The sequence below is a fragment of the Phalacrocorax carbo genome, chromosome 5, assembly GCF_963921805.1.
Source record: "Phalacrocorax carbo chromosome 5, bPhaCar2.1, whole genome shotgun sequence".
NCBI classification, from domain to species: Eukaryota; Metazoa; Chordata; class Aves; order Suliformes; family Phalacrocoracidae; genus Phalacrocorax; species Phalacrocorax carbo.
The window spans coordinates 72,003,320-72,030,343 of record NC_087517.1 but is presented as its reverse complement, the minus strand read 5'-3'; the positions used below and the strand labels follow the sequence as shown (position 1 = coordinate 72,030,343).

The following is a 27,024-nucleotide window of genomic DNA, read 5'->3' as shown; positions in this document are numbered from 1 at the left end:
CACCAGTTTCTGCGACACCTTCCCCAGAGCCACTTTACACCCTGAAAAAAAAACAACTTACCTTCTGTGGGAGCAGAGTTTGCCCAAAAGCACCCTGAGGAGGTGCCTCCTCAAAACGGGGCTGGGCTCAGTGCTCCTTGGCCCTCCTTTCCTCTCCCCCTCAAAAGGAGGCACGGAAAGCCAAGACCCTGAGAGACAGAGAGACCATGAGGGGCTCCTCCATCCCTGGACGCTAAAAACAAAGCACACGCATGCCTGCCAGGGTGGCTCATTAAATATCATTTTATTCCTTGTTTTTAAAATGGCTAATAATAATAATAATTAAAAAAAAAACCCCAATGGCGTGGCTCTGCAGAGGCCACAGGAGATATTGCCGTAGAGAAAGAGTCACGTAGTGCCTGAAGTTTTGCGGGCCCCCGCGTGGGGTGGTTTGCTCGGGCTGGGTGGGGAGCGCTGGGCTCCGTGGCTGCTTCTCATTTTCTGTTGGGTTTTTTTTATTTTTGGCATGTGATGCGAAAATATTGCTTTACGGGGATGCACCCGCTAGCCTTCCTCTTCCCTGAACGGAACTAAAAACCATCACGTGACAGTGAGAAAAGCCCTATCAGACCCATTTAAAAAAAAAAAAAAAAACAACCAAAAAAGGCAACAAAGCCAACAGCCCCACCCACCCCCCCCCCCCACCGCGCAAACCCTGGGGAAACGTAAAGAGAACAAAAACCTGCGGGTGGGGAAAGGCTGGAGCCCGCAAGCATTTCTCCGCAGCAGCCAGCACCCGGCACGTGCCAGCTCGCCCGTGGGTCTGGGGAGGGGCACAGGAGGGGTCTGCCCCTCAGCCCTTCCTCCTCCTGGCCACGGTGGCCCCAGGAGGGAGGGCTGGAGGCCCCACAAGCGGAGAACCAGGGAGGGGTACATCCCTGGCTGAAAGCACCTCGGCCTTTGGCGGGGCTCGGCGGGGGCCAGGGCCCACCGCTATCCCACAGCCCCACTTCGGGTGGGAGGGCGGCACCGGGCGCCTGCCCCAGCTCGTTCCACAAATGCAAGAGGCAGCCCCAGCCCCGTGTCCCTCCTTTGGGGACGGTGACAAGGGGAGGGCCCAGGCCCTGGGCAGGGAAAGGGTAGTTTCTTCCTCTCTCTGGGTGAGATATATAATTTCTGCTTTTTTTTTTTTTTTTATATTTATATTTATATATATAGATATTTATATATACACACACCTGGTAACTCAGAAAGAGAAAAAAAATAGAATCCGTAACAATAATAATAAAAAAAAGTATTCTGGTTTAAAAACAATCCATTCCTACCACGCTAGGCGAGCGATTGATTGCACAAGGCCCACAAGTGGCTGGCCCAGCCGAGATGGTGCTGGGGTGTGAGGCTGCAGGATGCGGCCCCCCAAGCCCCCACTCCTGGCCGGGGCGGCTGCCAGCGGCAGTCCTCGGCGGGCGGCGGAAGAGCAGCCCCGCTCGGGTGTGTCAGCCCCCCAAGTCCCAGGATGCGGGTGGAGAAAGAGAAAAGCAGTGGGGGCCACCAGCCTGTCTCCCCCTGGAGTCCGCAGAGCATCTGGCTGCAGAACGTCCCTCTGGGGCCGGCGGGTGCCAGCTGGGAGAAGGTGAGGGGGCGAGTGGCTCTGCCCCTCATACTGAGATCTCGTAGGTGGTCCCCCCCACACCAGAGACCTTCTTGACTCCTCCACGAGTGGGGCTGCTGAGGGGCACCTGCCCCGGGCCCGGGGGTGCTGAGCCCAGGCTCTTGGGCTGCCCGTTCGACTTGCTGTAGGCTGTTCTCATCTGCACCTCGTCCCTGGGGAGGGAAGGAAGGACGGACACAGGGTGTGAGGGGGGAAGGACAGGGCTGCCACCCCCCCCCAGGAGGGATCCCAGCATTCAGCGCAGCCTCCGCCCTGCCCTCCCCAGGGACCCCCAGCACCCACACGCCACTCCAGCTCCCGAGGGTTGTCCTGGGCAGGTGTGGGGGGCACCTGCTGTTCTGGGGGAGGAGGATTTCCCTCACCCTTCTCCAGTCTAGGTGCAGCACCGCTCCATGAGGGGTGTTTTGCTGCCCGCGGGTGCTGGCGCAGAGGAAGGAGGGCTGGAAGGGACGTGCCAGGCAGGGAGGAGTGTGGGGGCAACGGGCCCCTGGCTCCCTCTGGGGCATCCTGGCGCGTTGGTGGGCAAGGGTCCCCCCCGCAGGGCCACAGGCTGCTCTGTGGGCGAGGCGGCCGCCGGTGGTACTTACTTTGGTGCCAGTAAGGGCTGCAAGGCTACCTCCTCCGTCTCGGGGACGCTGGCCTGAGAGGCTGGTTTTTGGCTGCTGTAAGACACGGATTTGCCCAGGTGGGGGGTGGCGGGCTGGTCGGGGGAGCCCAGGGAGCGCACCCGCAGCGCGTGGGGGGGCTCGGGCTTGCCGAAGCGGGGTGGGGCCGGGCGGGTGAGCGGGTTCTTGCCCAGGGGTGAGCGCTTCGAATCGTCCGAGGAAGAGCTGGTGCGGGGGGCGTTGCTGGAGCCCGGCGTCGACTGGATGCCAGAGTCTGCTAGCCCCGCGTCCTCCTCCCTGCCTGGGGCCGGCGGCTGCTGCTGCAGCAGCTTCTCCCGCTCCTGAATGGAGGCCACAATGTGGCGGGAGAGATTGTCATAGCGCACGGGCGAGGGCTCGCGGGGCGGCGCGTGCTTGGGGGAGGCAGCGCCGGCAAAGCGGCCGTGCAGGTCGGTCTCCCTCTGCTGGGCGATGCGGGCCGAGAGGAAGGGCGAGGTGTAACCCACCGGCGGGTCGGGCTCCGGGCCCGCCTGCACCGACTCGAAGTCGGGGCTGTCGGAGGGCGTGAGCAGGCTGTCGTACGACAAGCTGCCATTGCGCGTCTGGTTCACCAGGCTCTTGTAGGAGGTGGAGGTGGTGCCCTCTGAGCGGATGGACTGGAGGTGGCCCATCTCGAAGCCCGTGCCCTGGGCCGACTTGAGGCTGGAGGAGCGGGAGCCGCTGGAGAGCGGGTCGAAGTGAAAGCTCTTGCTGAAGGTGGGCGAGCGGAAGCTCTCGGGCTCCAGGCTCGGCTCTGAGCGGTAGCTGGGTTTGCGGCCACTGTCGCAGATGGAGTTAGGCTCTTTCAGGCTATTCACTCGGCTCAGCTGAAGGGCAGAGACACAGCAGTCACCCTCAGGAAGACGGGACCCCTCCAAAGCTCCCAGTGCCCACCCCAAACTCTCCCCCAAGCAGGAATGTGGTTGCATCCCCTCGAGGCTGCCGTCCCCTCGTGCCGGGCTTGGCCTCAGGAAGGTGGTGGCAGGCACAGCTTTACCTTGGCGCTGGTGGAGTGGGGCAAGGCTGCTGAGCTGCTGCTGCTGCTGTAGCCAGGCCGGTACTTGTACATGGTGGGAGTCGGGGGGCTCTCCTTGCCTAGCAAGCTGCTGTCTGCAGGCGGGGGAAGAAAGAGAGGCGCTCAGACACGGGGCCGCGCAGGGGAAGGAACGCTGTGCGGAGCCCTGCCCTCCCTCCGCAAGAACCGGCTCTGAGCCTGGGGCGGACAGACCAGGGAGGCAGAGGTGGAGAGAGGGATGGGCTCGAGGAGAGGTGCACCGGGGCAGATGAAACGGAGCGGAAGGGAAAACGTGTCCCCATGGCAATGTGTTTGGGGCTGGCACTTCCATGCCCCTGCAGCAGCCCCGGCTAGGTGACACCCTGGGGTTGGTGGGGCGTGCGCTGCACGGAGGCGCTCCACACACCTGCAGGCTGGTCACCCCACCGATACACGTGCCCAGCCCTTCTCCAGACAGTGGGGCCGGGCAGTGCTGCGCCTGGCCAGGGTGATGGGGAGAGCTGCAGAGGCCTCCGGCCTGCTGCAGGAAGCGGATGCTTCCAAGCTCTGCCCTTTGCATCCCACCTCTCTCACCACGCCCACGCAGGCAGCTCCAAGCACTGCTTCGCCGGCACTCAGGGAAGCAGGGAAAGCGAGTCACGCAGGCTGCCACAAACGTGCTCTCTGCTGCCAAGCCAGGCCTGCCGCTCCTGTGCCTCCTTCATCCAGGTGATGCTCCTGCGCCCGCCTGCAGCACAGCGGCCGGCGAGCCTGCCCGTCACAGCCCACCGCAGCTCACAGTGGCTCTGGACAAACACTGCGCTGCCTCGGCTCGGCCTCCTGCTCCTCTCCATCAGAGCAGAGCTGGCTGTAAGCATCCCGCGGGCTTCTCCAAGTGCAAGGGGCCACACAGACCAGCCCGGGAGCATGGGCATGTCCTGCCCCACAACGTGCTGGTGCTGACGTGCTTCGGGTCTGCCCTGCAGCCTGTTCCGCCTACGGCCCTGGCTCCTGGTCTGCCTGCGCAGCCCTGGGTTCCCCTCCCAGCGGCTGCCGGGGACCCTGCATGCCTTCCTTACCCTCATTGGTGGCCAGGGTTAAGTGTGTCCTCAGGCCCGTGTAGCGGCTGAGGTCTGGCTTAGGTGGGGGGGGCGGTTCGGCATCAGCAGACTGGCTCTCCGTCACCTCCAGGCTTCCTTTGGACTGCAGAGACAAAGCGCAGAGGGAGGATCAGAGGGGTGCTGAAGCCTTGGCCCTCCCCTCGGCAGGCAGGCAGGGAGCGGGCAGCAGTGTTAAGGGAGCTCTCGCTGCCTCCCGGGCCATCCAACATACTGAGCGCTTGACTCGGCACATGCCTGAGGTACTGGGAAGTGCTGAGGAAGGGGGACCTCCAAAGGGTGCTGCAAGGGGGAAGGACAGGACAGGGAAGGGCAATGGAGGGTGCGTAGCCTCATGTGGTTGCTGCCACATGGGAGGGACATGGTTTCCGTCCCGTGGGGACACAGAACAAGACGACATGGAGGGGGATGGGCAACGTGACAAGGCTCACTCGGTTCTTTACTCACGGATGCAGGCTTGCACCCCTGGGCTCCACGGAGGGCCCCAACACAGGGACCGCTAATCCCCACCTTCCTCACCTTTGTCCTCTTAAGCTCTGTCTGGATACCGTTGTCCATGATCTTGACAGTGATCTGACCATCTGACACCTCAGGCCGCAAGAAGGGGGGTCTCACCAGAACCGTCTGCTCTGCCTTCGGGCGCCCAAGGTACCTACGGAGAGGGGTGGGAGGAAGGTCGCGGCCTGCTGCTCAGGATGGGGCAGTTTGCCCGGGCACTGCAGTGTGCTGGGGGGCACCGCCGTGCTGTGTCAGGCTCACCTGGGGGCTGGGGAGCTGCACAGGACCCGGCTGACGTTCTTACAGCAACCGTTGGTGAAGGGGTTGACACCACCACGGAACTTGCCTGTCACCTGCGGGATGAGGAGCATCGCGGTGTACTGGGGCAGGCAGGGACCTTGGGAGGTCTCCAGTCCAGCCAGCCAGGTCAGATCGCTCAGGTTTTGTCCAGCTCACTCGTGACAATCTCCAAGGACAGATATACTCCCCCTTCCTCCAAGTCCCTGTTCCTGTGTTGAACTACCCTCTAAGGGGAAAAGTCTTTCCCTAACGTCTAACTGGATGTTGCCTTGTTTCAAGTTGTGGACACGCCTCTTTCCCTCCCAAGAGGAGCCTCTCCCAGCTCCATCCTCTCTACAGCCACCCCAAAGAACAGCAGATATCCAGGCTGCACAGACAAGGTGCTGCAGCCCCCAACCAGCCCAGTGGCCTTCCCTTGCCTCAGTCCAGCCTGTCCACGTCTGTCTTGCCCTGGGAGCCCCAAAGCATAACCAGATGTGGCTGACAGGCTAGCGGCCCTGCACCAGCCCCACAGGCATACCTGTTCGTTGGTAGTACGGCCCCTTGCCACGAGCACCACGTGGAACCCCGTAAGCCCAGCGACGGGAATGAAGAATAGGCCAGCCACGCACATCACCACCATACTATCAGCAGATAGCTAAGGAAGAGCTGCAGCCTTGCTGCACAGTACGCTGTGCCCAGCCCCACCAACGCCCTCCCGCCCCACGCCGCTCCCACAGCCTCGCCGAGGATACGTGACCGCCATGCGGACACCAGAGAGCTCCTCCACCTGGTAGAGGACGTAGAGCAGGCCAAAGCCAAACACCCCCATGATGTGTGTGGTGAGCGACAGCAAGAAGAGGAAGAAGTAACGGTAATTGCGCCGCCCGATGCAGTTGTTGACCCAGGGGCAGTGATGATCAAACTCCTGTTGGTGGGGAGAAGACACAGTGAAGGGCTTGGCTGGCAGGGCTTCCTGCCCGCGCTACGTATTAAACTCTATGCAGAAACAAAGAGGCATCGAGGCCCGGCAGGTCCTCACCTCCACACAGTTGTCGCAGACGCTGCAGTGGGAGCAGCGTGGCGGCCGGTAGAAGCGGCAGGTCGCGCACCATTTCATGCGCACCTGAATGCCCTTGATCTCCACCGTCTTGTAGAGCGGAGCTCGGAAGTCGTCCTCCTTGTCCTCGTCCTCCTCAGCTGATGAGGAAACCCCAGCACAGCCACATGTCAGCGTGCGGGGAAAGCGATGCCAGGGCCCAGCCAGCCTCCTGCCCTCCCGAGCTGGAGATGCCTGGCATCGCCCTCCTCTGTCACCAGGCCCATCTCACCTGGCACAGGGACCACCCAGGGACCCTCAAATACAGGCAGGGGAGGGGAGGCTCTCCCAGGCCCTGCCCTGAAACCACGAGATCCGCCTGAGCCCCAGGTACCCGATACCAGGTGCCAGGATTTACGCTGCTTCCGCCACCTGGTCCGACAGGCTGGGTGCTGAACGCAGAGCTACTGTCCCCACCCGGTCCCACCCCGGCAGGGTAAGGAGGACTTTCCTCAAGCCTTCTGGGATCAGGCAATCCTCTTTACCTTGGAGGAAGGGTGGAAGGAGGTAGCTCTAGCCGAGACACTTCCCAAAGCAGAGCCAGACTCACCTCGTGGGAATATGCCTGGGTCCATGAAGGTGGCCATACTGAAGTTCGCCAGCACGAAGAGGAAGACGACAGCATTGTAGGCAGGAATGACTGGGGAGACGTACAGGCTGAGCCCTGGGCATCTGCAGGCACAAAAGCAGTGAGACACCCAGGCCCTGTCCCATGGGTCACCCCTCCGTCGCTTCCCGCTGCCCCTCACATTGCCTCCCCGCTGGCCCCGCTCCCGCAGAGCCCCAGGCAGGTGTCACCGAGCTCCGACGGTGCCCTTGGAGCAAGCGAGGGCCGAGCAGCCGCTCACCGCCCCCTCAGAGCCCCACAGCCATCCCCATAAGCCATTCCTGCCATGCTCGCTGGTGGCCTGGCCGGGAAGTCCACGTTCCCCACTCTCGGGCTATATTTCCAGGCTCCTGGCCGGGCAGGCAGCCATGGAGGTTCCCTGCCATCAACTCTTCCTCTCGCTCTCACCCAGTGCCTTCCACACCTACACTGGAGCTGCACCCGGGGCAGCCCGGCCCAGGGTGTGTTCAGCCACCCTCCACAGAGCAGCCTACCCCCCAGCGCCGGGGGAGCACCTGGGGGCACCGGTGTGGGAAATGCTCCGGCAAGCCATCAGAGAGCAGAACCACCGCTCGCTCGCCCCTTGCGCCCACAGCCCCACGGGTGCTGCCAGCACAGGACCCCTCTGACATGGGGAACAACCACAGGCGGTGGTGAGAACGGGGTGAGTCCGGCCAACAGCATGGGGGACACTCGGGAGGGATCCCAGCCACAAGGCAGCCAAGTGTCACCCCCCATGTGTCACACCAGCGAGCACAGGGAGCGGAGGGGACCCCACGAGGGGATGCAAAACCAGCAGCAGCTCCTGTGCACCCAGAGCTGCTCCCACTCCTCACATCCCGGAGGTGGAGCCCAGCTTGGAGACAACTCTGGTGGCACGTGGGGACCCCATCACCGTGCCAGCCTGCTCCAGCCAGCACCCAGCATCTCCGTGGGCCTGGCCGAGGGCCCCTGTGGGAGCACAGCGAGGGAATCACCACCGTCCCCTCTGCCCTCGGCAGGCATGGGCTCAGGACAGCGGGCTTCCCCCTCAGAGGCGCCAGCATAATACCCTAATCTGCTTTGCTGCTGGGAGTTTAATCCTGCAGATCTAGGACAGCATCTGTCCCTCTCTTCTCCCCCACAGCGATAAGCGCAGATGGATTTAGGCAGCCGGAGCAGAGAGGGGCAGAGCGCAGGGCTCGGCGGGCAGGGTGACATATGGTGCCAACGCTGTAATCCCCCATAGCCCCCAAGCAGGTAGAGGTGAAGGGGCAGGCACTGGTCCCATCCCCTCCTCCGCCACCCCCTGCTGTTACTCAGCCAGGGGACGGGTCCCACCACCGGCGAGGCAGACCCTGTCCTTGTCACGGCAGCCCTGGGAGCCCTGGCGAGGCTCCAACTGGGAATGAACCCTTGGTCCAGGGCTCTGCCCCCAGTTCAGCCCAGTCCAGGGCTTGGCAGGGCCGTGAGCAAGGGCAGGTGGGCACCGTCCCGCACGGGGCAGCGCTGAGGGGACGGACGGCGCCAGGCGGAGGGCTGCCTCAAGCAAGCGGCGGCAGGAGATGCCATGGGTCGGGCTGGAGGAGCGGGCACACCTGCCTTGGCACCGACCCGGCAGCGGAGGAGGGAGAGGTGGGCAGGGCACTCCCAGGCACGGCTCCAGGCCCCGGCCCTTCCCTGCGCCAGGGGAGGGAGGGAGGGAAGCAGCAGTGGGACCTGCCAAGGACACGGCAGTCCCTGTCCAGGCATAGCAGCAAGGGCCAGAGGAGAGCAGGAGGGCAAACCCTCTCGACTTGACAAGACACCTGGCTAGCAGGAGCGTGCTGGGAGCCAAGTACTGCTCTGCCAGCCACCACACTCTTCCTCTCCCAAAGCCGTGCCCGGCGCCTCCACCCTCAACAGCCCCTCCAGGGACCGGCCCTGCACACCAGACCAGGGCTGCTCCTGTAAACTGCCTTCTCCAAAACCTCCTCCGCCACCCCGCTGCTCGCCGGTGCTGCTCAGGAGCCCCCGAGCGCCTCGCTGGGGTGGGCGCCTCGCCCTCCTGGGCACCTTGGCGATGCCGCCCCACCTCCACCTATCTGGGACTGCATCTGCCAGCCCTTCACCGAGAGCTCTCCTCCAGGCCGGGGAGCGGCTCCGTCGCAGCCCACCCGGCACCAGCCCTGCCGGCTCTGCCTCCCGACGCAGCCGGCCCTGCCGCCTCCTTTGGAAGCCAGCCAGGCGGATTCTCCGCAGAGCAGGCGGCGCCGGCGCAGCTGGGATGGGCTGGCGAGGAGGAGACCTCTCCCATCTGCGCCCCGAAACCCTCGGGGAGCAGCTCTGGAGAGGTACAGGACGTACGTGACATCGCAACGCCGAGACCCAAGCAAGGGAAGAGCACGCTAGCCGTGCCAAGCCCAGCTAGCCCAGTATGACCGGCATCACTGGGAGCCGCCACAGACTGGAAGCCACGCCAGGAGCAAGGAGCCTGCACGTAGCCCAGCCTCCCCGTCCCCTCCGACGCAGGCGGTGCCGGGGGAGAGGGCTCGTCCCACACACCCCCAGCACCGAGCTGCTGCCAGGGCTGCCCCCGGCCACCCGCCGGAACAGCACCAGCAAGGAACATTCAAGTGGTTTACGTGGTTTGCAGAAAACCAAGGCGAGAAAGTCTCCCAGTCTTGCAGAGGGGAAACTGGTATCTGTGGGAGGGTAGGCTGGCAAGGCAGGGAGCGGCACGGAGCTGGCACCCCGGGGGTACTCACCCAGCAGCCAAAGGAGAGCCGGGCAAGGGGCAAACTGCCCTTTCCCCACAGCTTCCAGGGCCTGAAGCCTTGCTGGCAGTGCAGTTTCAAGATGGGTGGCTTTGTTAGCCCCCATCTCTCTTCGTGGCTGCCTGGTCGAGAGACCCAACAGGGCCACCCTCTGCCCTCATGGTGCAGCAGCCCCTTTGGAGGGGTGTGTCTTTCCTCTCCTGCCCCGGGCACCGGACACAGCCGGTGCCAAGGGGAAAGTGGACACTCATAATGTCACTTCGCCCCAAGGAAGGGCAGAGCCAAGCACCCCAACTCAAGACGAACCTCCCCAGCTCTGCTCTGTGCCAAGCTGCGGAGAAAACAGGGGCACCAGAGAGACTGCTGGAGGAAGAGGGTCAAGGGGCCTCAGAGGAGCCCTAAGGGTAGGAAAAGCCCTTCCAGAAACTCCGAACAAGGAGCTCCGCTCTCTAGGAGGGCAAAGCCCAGCCCAAATCTTTGCTTGAAAGGGGTGGAGGGGAGCCAGGGAGACCCACTGCACACCAGCCACCCCTGCACAGGGAAATGCCAACAGCAAGGCCGAGCCAAACATGCAGCCCAGATCCTCAAAAGACAGATGCTGGCAAGGCAGGGGAAAGACGGAGCTGCCTCAGCAAAGGCTGGCACAGAGGAAAAGCTCTGGGGCAGGCAGAGAGGGAAGGACTGGCCTTCCAGGGGGAAAGGAATACCTCTACCATCATCTCCCGCACCGTCTGGGCATAGAGCCTTTCCCAGGAGGGAGCAGCACAGTGGGGGGGGCAGGACAGCAGCCAGCAGGTCCCCAGGCATGAGAAAGGCTGACCCTTTAGCTAAGGGAGCACCAGCAGGCTCCAGACACCTTGGCGCTGAGGAGGACGCAGCCACACCTCTGAAAGGGCGACCAGCGATGCCAGTGGATCAAATGGAGGAAACCTGCCTGGGGATATCGATCCCCCCCGTCAGTCCAGCTCTGCTCCGGGGGCTGCATGTTCAGCTGCAGACGGAGCAGAGGACTTGCTGTGGCATATCCTCCAAAGCCAGCCTCCCGTCTCCATTTGGCATGGCCGTGAACCCTAAGGCAGGACGCCAGTTGCTCCTGGAGCCAACCTGCCAGCCAGACTCCGCAGGTGGATGAAAGCTTGAACTTCAGCCTTCAGAGGGAGAACTGATCAGAGAAGCTGCTGCGGTGCCACAGGGCCAGCTCACAACCCCTGTCCTTGTCAGGTCTTGCCAGCTGCGTGCAACGGGACAGGCAGGCTGCCAGGGCTGCTCTGCGCGGAGTGAACTTTACACCCTCAACAACCGGCCAGGGATGCAAAGCCACCCCAGGGTGGGATTTCACAGGCCAGGGCAAGCAGAACACCCACCCCAGGGACCATGAGGACCCACAGCTTACAAGGGTAGCCTCAGATTAAGCGCTCCTGGGTCACAAGCACAATGCTGGGGGTCTCCTCCCTGGCACTCCCAAGCACAGCAGCCCACTGCCTGCTGCCCTCCCAGCTCTCTCCATACCCAGGGACCCCACCACCCCACAGGAGGGAAGCAGGAATCCCCACGATACACAGACCACACGTTACTCAAACCGAACTGCCCGCTGGCATCGTGCTCATGGCCCCAGACACAGGGGAGTTGCCTCCCCGAGATCAAGCCCGGCCCGTGGGAGGGAGCACGGTCCTCTGCAGCGCCGGGAGCAAAGGTGGCTGCCGATCCCCGAGGGGAAGCCTTCTTATCAGAAGCACCAACGTGTTCCTGCCTTTTGCTCTCCCAGATGGAGAGCACGGGGCTGCAGGCCCTGCCTCGACACCAGGAGCAGCCACGGAGCGCGGGCTCCGGCTCTACAGGGGAGCAGGAGGGAGCTGCTCGCCATCGTGGCCACACAGGTCCCGCAGAACTCATCAAGTTCTCTCTCCAGACTGGGATGCGAAGCACGCCCATCGCTAGAAGAGCTGTCGAGGCTTGTCTCTGGCAGCACATAAGAAAAATCGAGGAACCTCGGGCAAACTGAGTCACATCTGGATCCGAGACGGGCTTTTTGCCACTAGTCATACCAGGAGAAGCCCGTCACTCCCCAGCCTGGCTTCTCCTCCCGGCTGGAGGCTCAGAGCCAACCTGCAGCCCCTCATCCCCTGCCCTCTCCCAGAACAAAGCCCTCCCCGAGGACGCCTGCCCCACGCTGCCTGCACCCCTGGACTCCGACCTGCCGCCGAGCGAGCGAGGAGGGGCCGGCACCGCGCCAGGGCTGTGCTCACCTTGCGCACCCGCCGCACTCCCGGCCTCTCCTGCTCCCTTGAAGGCCTTGGTGCAAAGGCAACCCCTGCTCACCGCGACGGTCGCACAAATTTGGGTCCAACTAGGCGCATGCATGCCACCGAGTACCAGAGGCACCGCTGGCTCCGGGGACTGCCGCATCCTGCCCCAGTGTCACCATCCTCGTGCCTCTTCTTACTCTCTCCTCCCTCAGTGTCGGAAGAGGCAGGAGCTCCTTTCCAAGCAGGTGCAGTTCCCTCGCAGCCTTCCCAGCCGCAAGGGCAGGAGGAAAAGTCAGGGTCAGAGGTTTTACAGACAGATTCACCTAATTGCAAGTAAGAGTTTATACTTTGCAGGCTTTTTATACAGCCCCAAAAGCCACACTGAGCCGTGGCCACGAGCAAGAGTCAAGGCAATCAGAAGTAAGAGGCCAATGGATGGCATGCTATCCAAAGAGCCCCTGCCAAGAGCAGCTTGGAGGCGCTCCCTGCCTCCAGAGGGGAAGAAAGGCTGAGCACCAACCGCAGGGACCAGGAGAGGCCAGGGGGAAGATGCAGGAATGGTGAAACTGACCCCAAGAGGGAATTTCCGTCCTAAAGCAGCCCGAGACCCCAGCAAATCAGAGACCCCCCACTCCTTCCAGAGGGAAGAGAGGAACATCCCCTCTTCCTGCTGCCCACTCCCTCCAGCGCAATCGGCCTCAGGTCATTTCAACTCCCACGTGTTCCACAGCATCTCCTGATTAATTTAATCAATTAAATAAAGTTCTTGGCCCAGAGGTATAAATCCTGGGCCACTGTGGATGGACCAAGAGGTGTTCAGGGTATACGCTAGAACTAAGACAGCTGGAGCCTTTCACGAGAGCTGTGCTGAGCCCCAGCAGCTCTCTGCCTGGGAAGAGGCCCTGCGGGAGGTGTCTCAGAGCCCCCACCTCACAAATTCCATTTTACCTCCCAAAGCGTGAGCGTTAGGCCCGACGCTGACAGCGTCACCCTCCCAAGCAGGTCTGCAGCAAGCACACCAGATGCGGCAAGTGCTGTGGAGGGGTCCCTGCCCTTGGCGCAGGTGGCGGCAGGCAGGGCCAGGCGGCAGGCTCACAGCCGCTTCGCCTGCCTTTGTGCCGGGCGGGGAAGAGGGGCAGAGCGATCCACAGGAAACCAATCCTGCGGGTCTCGCACAGGAGGCCGACCTCGCTGTGGTCCCGTACGTTCCTTCCGTCCCACTCCAGCAGCCAGGCAGAAACTGTCCCAAGAGAACTGTAACACCAAGGAATAACGCAGCTCCCTCCCCACCAAACAACCAGTGTGAAAGTGCGCTGCGCTTTGCCGCTCTGCTTGAGAGTTAATTTGATGTTTTAAAGTAGGTTAAATAACATCCACTGACCTACAATTAGAGCGACCCTGCCCAGGTGTTCCTGTTCTGAACAAACCTGCTCCACGGCACCGGCGCCTGCTCCCGGCGATGCCTCGCACCATGCCGCTTGCTGATAAGCGGCTGCTATCGGCTGCTGCGATAGCTCACAGCCAGGTACTGTGGGCTTGGCCACAGCAGCAAGCACTGGGCTGGGGGGTTAGGGCTGCCCTGATGTCCCCCCCCAAAGTGCAGCATGCAGCACCCTTATCCCCCCAAGTCATGCTGTGTCACGCACAGCTGCTCAGAGGACATCACCCACTCCATCCTCTTCTTCATCCCCCTGAAGCAGTAGCACAGGGTTGGAGACTTCCTGCAAGTGTTTGACAGCGTGAAGCAGCAGAGCCTCCATCCTCAGAGCTGCCAGCAACACCAGCCTGATAAACGTTCAGGGTCCCGGCAGGGGGACTGCTGCGCGCTGCTGAGCGACACCACCAGCTGCCTCCCGTCGCAGGAAGGAGAACATCAAACTGGCTCTGTCCTTTAGTCGTCAAATTACTCTTTTATTGCCTGTTGTTGCCAGGCATTAAAGCCACGGTGACCTTCCAGCCACCTATGATGGCTCCATCCCAGGGAGCGGCAGTAGCCATCACATCCAGCCCTTCTGCCTCTGAGAAGGAGCTGCCTCTGGTGGCTCTGGCTAATCCCCGCGGCCCCACTAGCCCAGCCCCAGCAGTAAAACTCCTCTGCGGGGAAAGCTCTTGCCAGGGCGCAATGAAAGGTGCCCCGCAAGAGCAAGCCACTGCAGGGAACGGCTCCCTAGGAGCAGGGGGGTGCGCCTCCCTCTCCGCCCGGCCACGACCCTGCCAGCAAAGAGAAACAGTCAGTTAAGCAGGGAGGAAAAAGGGAGCTGGGCTGATCTCCTGCCTCCCTGGAGAGGGCTGGAAGGACAGAGCGCACCACCAAGGCCACAGGCCGCCCGCCTTCAGACCAGCATGTGCTCTGCCCCTCTGCAGTTCTGGGGCAGGAGGAGGAGTAACCCACGGATGGGAGAAGGAAAGGAGCAATGGGAAAGGGAAAGGAGGGATGGAGGGAGGCTCAAGAGGCAAAGTGGAGCCGAGGGCCGCTGGCTGGCTGGAGGGAGCCGCTTGACAGGCGCCCCGCTTGAGGGGATGCAGGCAGCAGTCACCTGCTGCCTCCTCTGCCTTGCCTGGGACGGCGGCTGCCTGCACCCCCACACCAGCAGCCACCACATCTCCAGACTGCTGTAACAATGCCAAACCCTTTGCACTGGGTCACCACCAAGCCCTCCAAGGTGTGAGCACAAAGAAACACCTGCCTCATGTACAGGTATCTGCTGTCTCCCCAAAACACACCTCCTCTCTGACCCCAACCCCGGGAACACACCGCAGGATTTGGTAGCCAGTCCCGGCTGCTGTGCTCCTCCATTCCTGCCCTGCACACGCGTGCCTCGGCGCCAGCCCGGCTGCAGCCGCTCGAGCAGGGAGCGCAGGCAGCTCCCTGCCAGGGCGCAGCGACAGCGCAGCAGCCTCCGCGGCAGCCTAAGGTCCTGCCTCCCCACCTGCCACCAACCCAGAACCAGCTCAGCTCGGCCCCGAGCAAGTGTTCATAAGCTATTTGTCACCCAGGAAGGGAAAATGTTAATGTGAGCAGCAGCCCTACCCCTCTCCAGCAACCGGCACCATTTTACACCCTGGCTTTTCCCCACCGGCTCCAAGGCCAAGGCAGGCGCCTGCCTCAGGCCCTGGTGACCTGCCGGCAGGCCACCTCCTTCGGGTCCTCTCCAGAGATACCAAACCCTTGTTTCCTCAGGGCAAGGCTGACATCAACAGCAGCAAGAGATCCATGCAGGGGTCAGAGTACTTCTCCTTGAACTTTCCTTTGTGGCTCACAAATCAGTTACGAAACTCTAAAAATAACGTGGAACCTGCCCCAGTCCACCAAACCACTTCACTTAGCTCCAAAGGAGAAAATTATCTATGCCATTTTCCACCTACAGGTTACAAACTCATCCCCAGCCTGTCTGATTTGTGAGAGGGTTGCCAGCGAGACAAGCGAACACCCGAAGACAGGAGAGGAGCGGCTGCCAGGAACCAGAGCCGAGCGGTGGCAAGATGCCTTGCTGGGATCCACCGTGCCCCACTTCATCCAGCTCCCCTCAGGGGAAAACCGAGGGACACGGGTCCAGCTGAGGCTGAACTGCTCTGATGGACTGCAGGGCTGCTCCATCGTCCAGCTTTTAGCAGCCAGAGCACAATATCCCCCCTTTAATCTGGCAAGAAGTCACAGCTCCTCTCCCAGATAACCCCCTGTGCCGTTGCTGCCCCCCAAGCTCACGGCACCGCACGGAGGCGGCTGGCTCCCCGAGCCTCCCTTCGCCCTCCCCACTCTTTGGTTGAGTAGCTGGGACTCACGTGAAGGCAAAGAAGAGGGTGGTGGCTCCCACTAGGAAGATGGCAGCAGCTGAGACCGGGACGTATTTGCTGGGTTTGAATCTCTTTCCAGATGCTGCTGGCATGTTGGAGCTGTGGTGGGGGATCCGCCCCGCAGCATAGCCCAGGCCCAGCGGGAGTCAGAGCAAGGCGAGAAGGGGAGGGGAGCGGAACAGGGGCAAACCACTAGCCAGCCTCCGCGCTCGCTCCTGGGGTGAGCTCTGACCGGAGCAGGCAGTCCGGAGAAGTCCACAGTGGTCGCTGGAATGCGAGGCCCAGGAGAGGAGTCCACACTACGCTCTGCCCTGCAAGAGTTCGTGGGTGCAGGCAAGGAGGTTTAAAAACATTAAAAATTCAGAACAGAGGAATGGATTTGGTCTTAAAACAGCCGTTGGGGCAGGAATGCCGAGAGCCCTTACAAGCTTCCCTCCATCGGGCAACAGCCTGCAAAAACCAGGTCCCTGCACGGCTGATGCCGGCAGCCAGGCTCCAGGGGAAAGGGAAGCCTTCCAGGCTCAGGCAAGGGGATGAGCGCCTCGTGCAAGATGAGGAGCTGGGCACACTTCCCACCCAGCAAGCACCCTGGGAAAGGGCAAGATATTGGTAAACTTCTTGCAAAAAAGCCACACCAGGAGTCTCAAGGAAGCCACTTCTCCTTTTTAATCTGCCCTCTGATACGCTGCAGCCCCCTCCGGCTGCTGCACAGGAGGAGGGGGTTGTCTCACAAGCAGTCTGCCCAGCTTCCTCACAGCACTGCTGAGCTGCTGCCGCCTCCTCCTCCTCCTCGCTGAAGGGGCTCACAGAAACACTCTCCCTGATTTCACCGGGATCCGGGACTGGCTGTCTGGTGGTGGCCGTTTAATTTTATTTATTTCTCTCTTGACTGTTAAAGCCGAGGAACAGCTGGTGCAAGGTTGAGCTGTAAATCCTTTCTTTGCGAGGGGGGCGGGAGGGGAAGGCCGGCGGATTGTGTTTTCGTCCTCTTCCTACTTGTTCCTTTCTCCTGACCCCCCAGGCCTTTCCACGGGCTCAGTACCCACTCGGTGGTTGGGAGTTGACAGGAATTTCATTAAATCTTTTCTGTGGCAACCATTTCCACGCAGCACAGGGCAGGTTAATGGAGAGATCTGGAGGGGAGCTTTCCGGGAACGCTTTCACAACCCCAGAAGACAACCGATGGTGAAAATGGTGCTGAATAGGTCTGTCTCACCCATGGCCTGAGTGGTGTGAGGGAAGATCTCAGTTTGTTACAAATTGCTCCATTTTTTCCTCCCCTTCCTTCACTAAAATTCCTCTTCATTAATCCATTCGTCTTTTAAAAAAACCTACATAAAATCATTAAAACTTGACATCTGGTACGCCACACCTCACCTAGGAGAGAAAAAAAAAAATTAACAAGGCAAGAGAAGACACAGAGTCATGTAAAAATACTCTCTAAAGTAAGACGGAGCTTCCCAGGACACGGAGCAGGCATTTAGCAGAAGATTGAAACAGCGCCTGGTAGATTCAAAACCCTTTTGGCAAGTCTCAATCAGCACGATGCCAATCTCTGAGCCCAGCTCTGGCACAGACTGATGCCGTAGCCCCAGGCCTATCACCTAACACCAGCGTCCCTTTCCACGTCTGCAAAACCAGAGTAATGACCACCCCGCGGAGGCTGTGATTAGCCAAGGGAGCCTGGCCGCAGCCTGCCGTCTCCTTTCCCACCCCAAGGCCCTGCAGCATTTGCTGCAGAGAGAGTCTAGCCACCTAACCCACCTGAGCCCACCCGAGAAATCCACGCTGAGCCCCGAATCAGATGAGGGACCCTACGGCTTCATGCCCAAAGCCCTTCTGTGGTTGTAGCTCGAGTCTGAACGCTAGAGAACGCCTGCTCCCCTGAGGTGGAGGGGTTGATCAGAGCCTCAGAGACTTAATGTGAGGGTGGAGACCACGGGAGGAAAAGACAGCGAGGAATCTCGTCCCCCTTCCCCCGGAGGGTAGGAGACAGGAGAGGCCAGTGGAAAACACCAGTCCCTCGACCCAAGGAGGTACTCGTAGCTCTGGACAAAGGAGAGCCAGGTTCTCGCTAGGTAGGCCCGGCTGTTTCAGGGTGTCCTTGGGAATGTGCCACCCCTGGCTGATCATGAGGATGCAGGATGGAATGCCACAGAAAATACAGAAAACCAAACCTTTCTGGAAATGGAAGATGGAGGCACGAACCTGCCCCAAACTCCAAACACGCAAGAGCCCACCTCGCAGTTCAGGGACAAGCCAGACACTGATTATACTGCACCGATTATTACTGCTACAGCAACCGCTCCTCGATTTGTCACCCACTCTCCACTTCGCTGCCTCCTTGTTTCCTTGTTTTGTGCGAGGCCTCCCGTGCACTGCAGGTCCAAGTACAGCGCCCTAACGACTCCCTCGCTCTTTCCTTCCACTTCCCTCCCCTTCTGCCTCTCAAAGATTTTTTCTTCAGGGTGGACAGGAAAATACCTAGTGCTGACTAAACACCCGTGAAGGTTCAGAGAACTGCGGCACAAAATTAAAGGCACATTTAATGACAAGAATATATTACAATTAAATCAGTTCAGTCACAAAACAAGGCGTCAGTCACTTTGGCTGACTAATGAAGAAACTGCTCCCACTGCAGAGCAGCCCTTCCTTTGCAGAAACTTCTCAACCAAGTTTTTTTGTCCTTGTGACTGAGAGGAAACGCTGGACTGATGCTCGTAAGCTGGCTGGGGAAAGCTCCGGTTTCACCTGGTAGCAGTGCTCGACCATGGTGAGTTTAAGGGTAACACCAGAGAAAATAGTTGCTTTTGCTGGCAGACGCAGAGCTCCCTGGAGAGCAGCAGCTCTCGGGCCTCACTCTCCTCCCCGCAAATATAATGCTGAGCTTCGACGAGAGGTGAGCACAAGCCCCTGCACACACGATTCGGGGAAAAGCCCAGCACCCCACAAGGATGAGCCCTGCCGTGCCATAACCCAGGGAGGGAAGTGCTCGTCCTCTGAGCTAGCTGCCGCTGCGATGCAAGCAGACTGCAATTCTAGGGATAGGTTACTCGGAAGTTTAAAGATGACATCACTGCTAATTACTTTAGCAGAAGCAATCTGCTAACACGCTCATCTGCTGTAACAGAACACCCCAGCCCTTTGAAAGGCTCCGCCATGAAAACAAAACCACACCTCGAACCCAAACAGATACTGCCAAATTGAAGCAGTTTTTTGTCCTGTGATATTCCTCCTCCAGAGATCTTCTCCACCCCTTTCCTCGCACAGCACAGTCAGCGTGCTCCTCAGTCAGGGCAAGGTGCTTCCCCCAGAGGTTGCCCCTGAAGTCCAAGCGACACCCCCAGCAGGTCCGGCTCAGATCTGGCTCAGCTGTTCCAGCTGAAAACGGGGACACAAATTTGAGCGCTCCAACCCTCCACACGGGGTGATCTGGCACACTGTGCCTTTGCAATAGTCTGTGTGCCAGCTCAGCTCAGTACAGCGATGAACACCAGGCAGCACAGGGGCGAGCTCCTCATCAAGTCAAGAATGTACGAGTCGAGATAATTGCTCATGGGACAGTCTACCTGAACAAGCACTGCGTGCTGGGGAGAAATCCCAAGCACTGTCATTAGTGACACCCAAGTGAGAATCAACACAAATATAACGCCTGGCTCCTTGCTGCCTTTGCCCAAGAATAACTCCCCAATTCACCAAGCCTACAAAAGGCTGCTGCGCACATCCCGCCCCGCTCCCAGGGCCACCAGGCAGCTCAGACTCTCCCCCCCAGAGCCTCACGGCGTGCTGAGCCCCTCCAGAGCCTGTCAGCCCCAGCCCTGCTGCCGAGGCCACCCTCCCAGCGCCTGAACCAAGCGCAGGAAGCCAAGGGCAGGACGCCTGCCTGCCCTGACCACGAGGCACGAGGTCCCATCCTCCCACAGCTGGGAACATCCAGGTTGCTGAAGCCATCGAGGGTACAGCATGGCACCGCGTGCTGGGATCTCTGCTGTGCAACCTTCAAGGTATGTTTTTCTTTGGGCTAAACTATGTAACCCTGACTATGCTTGTCATTCACCCTGGTGTTTAGGAGAAACACAAGCAAAATCCATCCTGACTTCCCACCAATTATGCTGATTCAGGCCATGTTCACACTGATTCTCCCAAATACGTGCTTTCTTCCCTAGCCTTGCCCTTCTGCAGCTCTGCAACCTGCCTCCAGTCTATCGACCCCTCCTTTCCCTCTACCTTCTTTCCAAACCCTTTGTCCCTCTGGTCACTTTGCCCCTTCCACAAAGGCCACTCGCAGACTTCCCTGCTTGGAAGATTCCCCAGCTCGGCTTGCTTACCTGAGGAATGCACAGGCTCCTCCTGCCTCTGACTCCTTTCCCTCTGCCACTTCCAGCCCAGCAACTCCTCCTTTCCAGCTTCTCTGGACCTGCCCTCTACTCAGCCCTACTCCTTCCTCCCCCAGTCAAACTCTACCAAGCAGGCGTGTCACCGGTGACTCCCCCTTCCCTCTCCTTTGGGATTTTCACCTGTTTTTCCAATCCTAGCACCCCCTTTTCAGGGTATTTTCCCGACTCTGCTCGGCTCAGCCACCTCCAGAGCACTCTTCCCCAGTCTCAAGGGTTTCCCTCCACCAAACAAGGGGCTGCTTCTATTTCCCCTCATCTCCATTTCTGGGAACTTCCTTTAATTTTCCATGCCTTTCCTCAGGACATTCACGAGCACAACTGCTGCCACCTTCCATTTCTTTTGGTCCCAGTCTCCTTTACTTCGGTTAAAGCCTTGTAAAGTCTCACTCTAATTTCCTCTTCCTCCAGCACTTTCTTCCTGAAGCCCCATGCTCCTCCTTTCCTCCCCACCACACTTTCCACCCTGCTTTACTCAGCCCTGCCACAAGCCCTCTCTCACTGTCTTCTCTAGCAATCTGCCCAGATGTAGCCTGAAGAGTTGGGTGCTTTGTGGCCCAATCTTTCTGAAGCATCAGACAGGATCAGGAAAGCACGCTTCACCAGGCTCTCCCCACCTTTGCTGGCTTGGGGGAAACACGTGTAACCAGCTCACAACATTCCCTTCCTTACTCCAATCGCTGTCGACAACCACTGCAGCTCCTCAGCGTGCTCCTACCCCTGGAAGAAGGAAACAGGCACATCAACATTACAAGCTTCCCTTAACCACGTTGCCTTTCATCACCACCCGGGGACAGGAGCGTAATGGCACGGGGAGGAGAGAGTTCACTCTCAGTTACTGGCTCCTAAACACGTGTCACTTTGCCACGATCAGCAGCTACCTACCTACCCCAAACCAGCGAGTTTCCATGGCACAGGTCAAACAGACAAACAATTCCTTCTATGTGAGGCAACTCCCAGACAGGGCAGATCCAGGATCGCACAAAGACAGGATGTGCTTTACCTGTTCCCACTCTGTTTTCATTAACTACACCCAGGAGTTACGCAGAGAATCCCATTCCAGAGCTCGCTGCTGCCCTCAGCCTCGGCACCTCTGACCCCTCACCACTGGGCCCAAGCAAGAGGGCCAGCCCAAGACTAAGGGCCCCCTTTTCTCCCTCCACAGGCGCTCTCCGCTAAGTTTGACGTTGCACAATCAGCTCTCATCTACCGCTGAGATTTAAGACCCTCAAAATTAGCAGAGAGAGTGAAAATGTCCTCAAACCTGCTGGGCAGCAGCACAACTGAACCGGCCCAACCGTCGCACGCTGCAGACCACTGACACGAGAGCATCGCTTATCTCTGCCACCCTCCCTGTCTCCCAGCAGAGAGAGTTACCCACGAGACCGGAGACAGGCTCCAGCCAGCACCCTCTGCCGCGAGGGGTCCCTGCAATCACGGCACCCTAACAGCAAGAAGTCAGTGGAGGATTTTTTTCAGCCCAGGCAACAGGACTGGACATCGACTGCTGAGATGCCAACCGCAAACTAAAAGGCAAAGCCGATAGTGTCAGACAGCCGGATGTCATAGGGAAAGGTAAACAGCAAGACCCCCACCACAACACCACGCTGCAGGGTCTCCCCAGAGAGAATACGATTTTCTCATCATCCATACCACGGTAATACAGAATTTGGGCTTTCTGGTGCTCAGCACTGTAGGTAAACAGGAGCCCCTGCCTCAAAGAGAGAATTTGGTGACACTTTCCTGCTTTTAATTCTAAAGGAGGATGCACAGCAACGCGTACTGGACGCTTCTGCTCTACAGGGAAGTTTGGAAACCTGGCCAGAATTAGGCTTCCATGGCCATCCTCCTGGCTTCAGGTGAGATGGCCTACATCTCGCATAATTGCGTTTCTCCGCAGTTAGACGTAGATGTTTTTTTTAAGGAGAACAAGATACAGAAAGTGGACAAATATTTTATTGCAGACAACAGCTAGAAGGGTGGCATCCATCAGTGCTTATCTCCTGCCTGGCTTACACCACTTCCATCCTCCTTCCTCTGCCCGCCTTGCTGGTTTACACGGGATTAGCCCCGTTTTACGGACAAAGCAGGGAAGGCCTCATCCACCACAGCGTGTCTCACTGCACACCATGGCTAGCGAGGAACCGATCCAGCCTCTCACCATTGTGTTAGGGGATGCAACAGCCAGGGACGGAAACAGCGACACAGCAACAGATGTGAACGTCCCCAAATGGGCCTCTCAAACGGGAGTTAAAGGTCTCCCATCGGACCCCGTCAGCTCCACCTAATTACCACCTTCCCTGGCTCCAGTCGGGGCTCATACCTCAGAAACCAACAGGAATAAAGTGCTCTGCTAAGGAGCAACCGCTGCCTTGACCACAGGTAGCAAAGGTGATTAGATTAAGCCCACTAAGATGATCTAAGATCAAGTCTCCTCATTTCGATCTAGACAAAGCTCTCGTCATGTTTTATACCCCCCAGAAAAATCGGTAGCACCTAGTAGAGAAATGCCCGCTTCCCTAAATACCCAAATTCAGCTGCGTGCAGGTGCAGGGCACGCCACTTCCCTTGGAGTCACCGGGAGGTGGAACAAGGAACGCAGGAGCAGCCAATCGCGCCCAAATGGGTGAGATGTGGGGGGGCCAGAACACCAGGGGTTTTACCTCATCTCGGGGAGATGCGACCAAACACAGACGCGATAGTCTGGGATTTGCATGCCTCACGTTTAGTATTTGGGACTTCCGAGAAGAAGCTGGGCTAAACACCTGCGAGCACAGCCCATGGCCCCGCCAAAACCAGGGAACGCGATGCGGAAACGTGCTTTTGAGTTGGAATTACGCTCTGGATGCGTGGGACAGGCCTCTGTGGCCGGAGAGCAGTGTTTAGCTCCTGGTCCTCGAGGCCGCGAGCGTCAGGGTGCGTACATCCAGACACCAGGCTTTCATGGATCGAAGCTGTTCGGGTTCTCTCGTGGGGCAGCGATGCCAGTCGCGGGTACGGAAGGGCGAAGGTGGGGACGCGACGGCTCCCGCCGCGGGCCGCGGCCGCTCCACCCATCCGGGCAGGTGGGAGCCGGGGCGCGGGCGGGCAGCGGCGCCGAGAAGCAAAACCCAGGGTCGCAGAGGGCGCGGGAGCGGGGTAGGGGTCCCGGCCTGCAGTGGGGCGCGCCTAGCGCGGGCCGCCGAGGGAGGGAGACCCGTGTCGCTGCTCCCACGCCCCGCTCGCCCACACCCCCAAGGCCCTGTGCCGCGGCTCCGCCGGCCCCCCCCCGGGCCGCCTGCCCGCACGGAAGAGGGGCTGCGGGTGAGCAGAGGGCGCGGCGGCGGCGGGAGGGAGAGCAGCTGCCCGCCGGGAGGTGCCTCGGGCCGCCCGGCGGGGTCGGCACACGGGCAGCCGTACGGTGCTGCGGCGGGGACGGGCCGGGGTGCCGGGGTGCCGGTGCCGAGCCCTCCCTCCGCGGGCGGGCCGGGAAGGGGCTAGTCCCCGCGGCTGCGGCTCCGCCGGGCTGCCGGGGGCGGGGAGGGGACGGGCCACCGCCGGGGCCCCCAGGCGAGCAGAACACAGGGGAACCGGGGGGCGCGGCCCGGGCGGCGGCACACGGAGGGGGCCGCGGGGGCCAGCGGGGCCTGCGGCGGGTGGGCCGGGGGACCGGCCGGCGGGGGAGGGGGCAGCCGGTGCCCGCGGGGCAGGGGGAGCGGGGCGGTGGCCCACGTGACTCACCGGCGGCGGGCGGTGGGGGGGCCGCGAGCGCGCGACCACGACTCCTGGGCACGAACCGTCGCCGCGTTCGGCGGCTGAGCACGACGTCACGGCCGCGCCTGCGCACCGCCCGCCGGCCGCGCGCGCCCCCGCCGCCTCGCCTCATTGGCCGCCGTGCGGGGAACTGCCCGGAAGGGGCAGCGCGCATGCGCGGGAGCGGGTGGGCGGGGAAGAGGCGGGAGGGAGAGCGCGCATGCGTCATGGTGGGGCAGGGCCGCAGACGGCTGTTCGACACGGCAGGACGCATGCGCGGAACGGACCACAGGAAGAGGAGGGGGAGCCAGTACCCGCACCCCCGCATCCCGCCCCGCCCAGATCCCGGACACTCGCCCACGAGCAAAAGGCTTTGAGATTTAATAATAAACGTTACAAAACGTATAAAACGGAAGAGCGGGCGCCAGCTGGAAGGTCCTGCCGCGCTCGCGGGTGAGGGGAGGGGGGCAAACGGCAAAAGCAGGGGACGCGGGATGGGGGGGGATGGGGAGCCCCAACCTCCCCTACTTGAGGTCCATGAAGCGGATGTCCATGATGAGGAGGAAGTTCTTGGGCAGGGGCCGCGGGGCGGGCGACAGGACAGTGAAGACCTGGCGCTCCAGGTCCACGCCAGTGACGACGATGAAGCCAGCCACGCTGGTCTCCGAGATGTTGTCGTCGGGGCTGTCGGCGGTGCTGACACTCAGGAGGTGGTGCACCATGTCCCGCCCCGGTGTCACCGGCACCAGCTTCAGCTGGTTGTCCTCCTGCGACATGCCCAGGGGCAGGCAGGAGTCCGGGATGGTGGGAGCCCCCACCTTGTAGATCTTGACGTCGGAGAACTTGACATCGAAAGCGTGAGGGTAGAAGCAGCCCCGGAAGCCGTAGAAGTACTCCCGGATGCGATCATCTCGGCACTCCCGCCGGAAGTCCTTGGAGCGCTCCACCACGCCGCCGGACTTGGGCAGCAGGACAGTGCGCACAAAGTGGGGCAGGTCCCTCTTCAGCTCGTTGTAGAGCCGCTCCTGGTCCAGCACCACCACCACATCCACCTCGAAGGCGGAGGCAGCGTGCACCAGCGCCTGGTAGCCCGAGCCCTTCACCCAGCCGCAGGTGTTGATGACACAGCCACTCACTGAGGCTCGGCGGTTCACTTCGCAGCGCTGGTTGAAGACGTCGGCCAGGCGGGATGTGATCTGCAGGGGAGACCGGGAGGAGGCATCAGGACAGAGCGGCCATTCGGGGGCACCCATGCCCCCAGACGGCGCTCTCCCACACAGTGTCCCCTCCTTCGCTGCCCCCAAAGCCTCGATTCCCGCAGTGGGACCATGCTGGCTCCGACAGGGTGAGGAGCAAGTGGGCAGTCCCTGAAGGGCATCAGAAGGGCAGGAGGCCAGTGTGCCAGGCCCTCTCCCGCTCCCCAGGGGACAGCAATCCTCCAAACGGTTCCTGCCACACTCAGTTATTTACTGCTAAGGTGTAGGCACAATGCCTGGCTCCTGGGCAGCCACCCGACACAAAATCCTTCCTTCCCCACCCTCAGCTGATAGCCGCAAAGGGGTGATTTGCCATGCAGGACACTGAAGCCATTCCTAAAACACGTTACAAGTGCTTAAGGGTGCTCGGCTACAGCAGGAGAGCCACTTTTCTGTCCTGAGGGCTGCCAGGACAAGGGCAGCACAGAGATGCGGTGGCCTTCAGCCAAGCAGGGACCTCTGTCACCAAACAGCAGTGGCAGGAGGACCCTGGGGACTCAGGTCAGCTTTCTGGTGTCTTCAGGTTTTTCTCTGGCTTCTTTCCACCTGGGTTTCCATGAACAGGGAGCCAGGCTGTGGGCAGCAGGCAGGGAGGGTCCCTGCAGTGGAGGGAGACTGCACTGACAGCCACCAGGCACTGGCTAACGCCGGCCCCGTGCAAGAGCCATCAGACCGTGCCCACAGCCACACTCCGCTCCCCTCTCACCCAGTGAGCCCCACTGGCTGAGCCAGCTCACTGTGACCTGCAGCTCCAGCTGTGCCCTGGCCAGCCGCAACTCACAGCCCACCAAGGGTCTGGTGTGGGGGGCTGTGAAAAGCTCGGTCATGATTCCTCAGCTCCTCCTCTCTGGGCTGAAGAGCTTCTTCCCTCCTCAGGAGGCTCCTCCAGCCCGGCCACCATCTCTGCTGCACCTCTGCCCTCACCCCCTTGGCCCTCCCTATATCGCTGTTAAGCCGCAGCACCCAGGACCGGGAACAGTGCTCAAACTTGTCCCGGGGCGAGGCCACCGAGGGGCTCCCCACGCTCACCTTGTTGTAGAGCTTGATATTGGTGCCAGGAGTGGTGGAGCCGAAGTGGTAGACGAGCGGGGCCTGGAGTGAGAAGCCCTCCTCCACATCAGCTGGCCGCTCAATGTAGAGAGCGCCCATGGTGCCGGGGATGGAGACGGAGCCCTGGCCCACGTCCAGCTCCACGAAGGTGGGTCGGCGCCCCAGGCGCACGGCGTAGTTCAGCAGCAGACGGCACACCGTCGACTTACCCACGTCGGTGGGTCCCACCACCATGACGCGGGGCCCCCGCTCGTCCTCCCGCTCCGCCTGCCGCCGCATCTGCTCCAGGGCCGTGTGGGTGTTGAGGTAGAGCAGCATGGGGGTGTCCTTGGAGATGTAGGCCACCTCGGTGCGGCCGCTCAGCTGGACGGTGCAGCCATGCCAGGTGAAGACGGCCACCTTGGCACCGGCGTCGAAGGTGAACTTCTTGTTGCGGGTGAGCTCGGTGCCGAAGACCTCGGCCATGCCGGTGAGCAGCTCCAGCTGCACCGTCTGCGAGGCCTCCACCTCGAAGCGCAGCTCCGTCTCCCGCTCCAGCTCGAACTTGGCCACCTGCTTCTTCTCCTCGCCGCCATCGTCCGCCATGACGCGCCGCCGGGCCCGGCGCGCGCTGCCCGCTGCCCCCCGCCCCGAGCCGCCCCTGCCGCCGCCCCTCCCCCGGCCCGGTGTCCGGGTGTCGCCCCCCGCCCTTAGGCCGTTGCCATGGTACCCACCTATGGCCCTCGCCCTCACCCGCCTACCAGGGCCGCCGCGCTTCCGCCCAGCGAGGCTGCGCCGGAAGTGAGGTCAGAGAAACGCGCCCGGCGTGTTGAGCGGGGGGAGCTGCGGCGGCGTTGCCATGGCAGCTGCGCGGCGCCGCCGGCGCGGTGTGATGACTCACGGGAGGGCGGGGTCCGGGCCGGCCGATCCTCCCCGTGGCTCATTTG

The 27,024-nt window shown here is 61.1% G+C and overlaps 2 protein-coding genes across 4 annotated transcripts; both read right to left on the bottom strand.

The window, feature by feature from the left end:
• Nucleotides 1-264: 264 nt before the first annotated feature.
• ZDHHC5 (zinc finger DHHC-type palmitoyltransferase 5) lies at nt 265-23,911 on the bottom strand. 3 transcript variants are annotated; one of them, XM_064453207.1, is made up of 13 exons: nt 23,781-23,903; nt 20,678-20,780; nt 15,655-17,043; nt 6,834-6,955; nt 6,227-6,384; nt 5,940-6,112; nt 5,726-5,828; nt 5,167-5,258; nt 4,927-5,059; nt 4,369-4,492; nt 3,293-3,405; nt 2,239-3,122; nt 265-1,803 (listed from the first exon to the last, which is right to left on the bottom strand). In XM_064453207.1, exons 3-13 carry the CDS (start codon nt 15,756-15,758, stop codon nt 1,638-1,640), a joined length of 2,172 nt encoding a protein of 723 aa, XP_064309277.1. In that variant the 5' UTR covers nt 15,759-17,043; nt 20,678-20,780; nt 23,781-23,903; the 3' UTR covers nt 265-1,637. The 3 variants fall into 3 exon arrangements, with proteins under 3 accessions (XP_064309277.1, XP_064309278.1, XP_064309276.1); XM_064453208.1 differs by having other exon boundaries at nt 20,733-20,780; XM_064453206.1 differs by lacking the exon at nt 20,678-20,780 and having other exon boundaries at nt 23,781-23,911.
• A 247-nt stretch (nt 23,912-24,158) lies between these two features.
• On the bottom strand, nt 24,159-27,023 carry CLP1 (cleavage factor polyribonucleotide kinase subunit 1). Its single transcript, XM_064453202.1, has 2 exons — nt 26,078-27,023; nt 24,159-24,988 (listed from the first exon to the last, which is right to left on the bottom strand). Exons 1-2 carry the CDS (start codon nt 26,681-26,683, stop codon nt 24,317-24,319), a joined length of 1,278 nt encoding a protein of 425 aa, XP_064309272.1. The 5' UTR covers nt 26,684-27,023; the 3' UTR covers nt 24,159-24,316.
• Nucleotide 27,024: the final 1 nt, after the last annotated feature.

Excerpts from the sequence above, each read along its gene's own strand:
- ZDHHC5 (XM_064453206.1), bottom strand. The coding sequence starts at position 15,758 with ATGCCAGCAGCATCTGGAAAGAGATTCAAACCCAGCAAATACGTCCCG. Across the intron at positions 6,113-6,226 it reads TCTGCGACAACTGTGTGGAG|GAGTTTGATCATCACTGCCC; the intron begins GTGAGGACCTGC and ends CCCCACCAACAG. Across the intron at positions 1,804-2,238 it reads CAGCCCTTACTGGCACCAAA|GGACGAGGTGCAGATGAGAA; the intron begins GTAAGTACCACC and ends TTCCCTCCCCAG.
- CLP1 (XM_064453202.1), bottom strand. The coding sequence starts at position 26,683 with ATGGCGGACGATGGCGGCGAGGAGAAGAAGCAGGTGGCCAAGTTCGAG. Across the intron at positions 24,989-26,077 it reads ATATCAAGCTCTACAACAAG|ATCACATCCCGCCTGGCCGA; the intron begins GTGAGCGTGGGG and ends TCTCCCCTGCAG.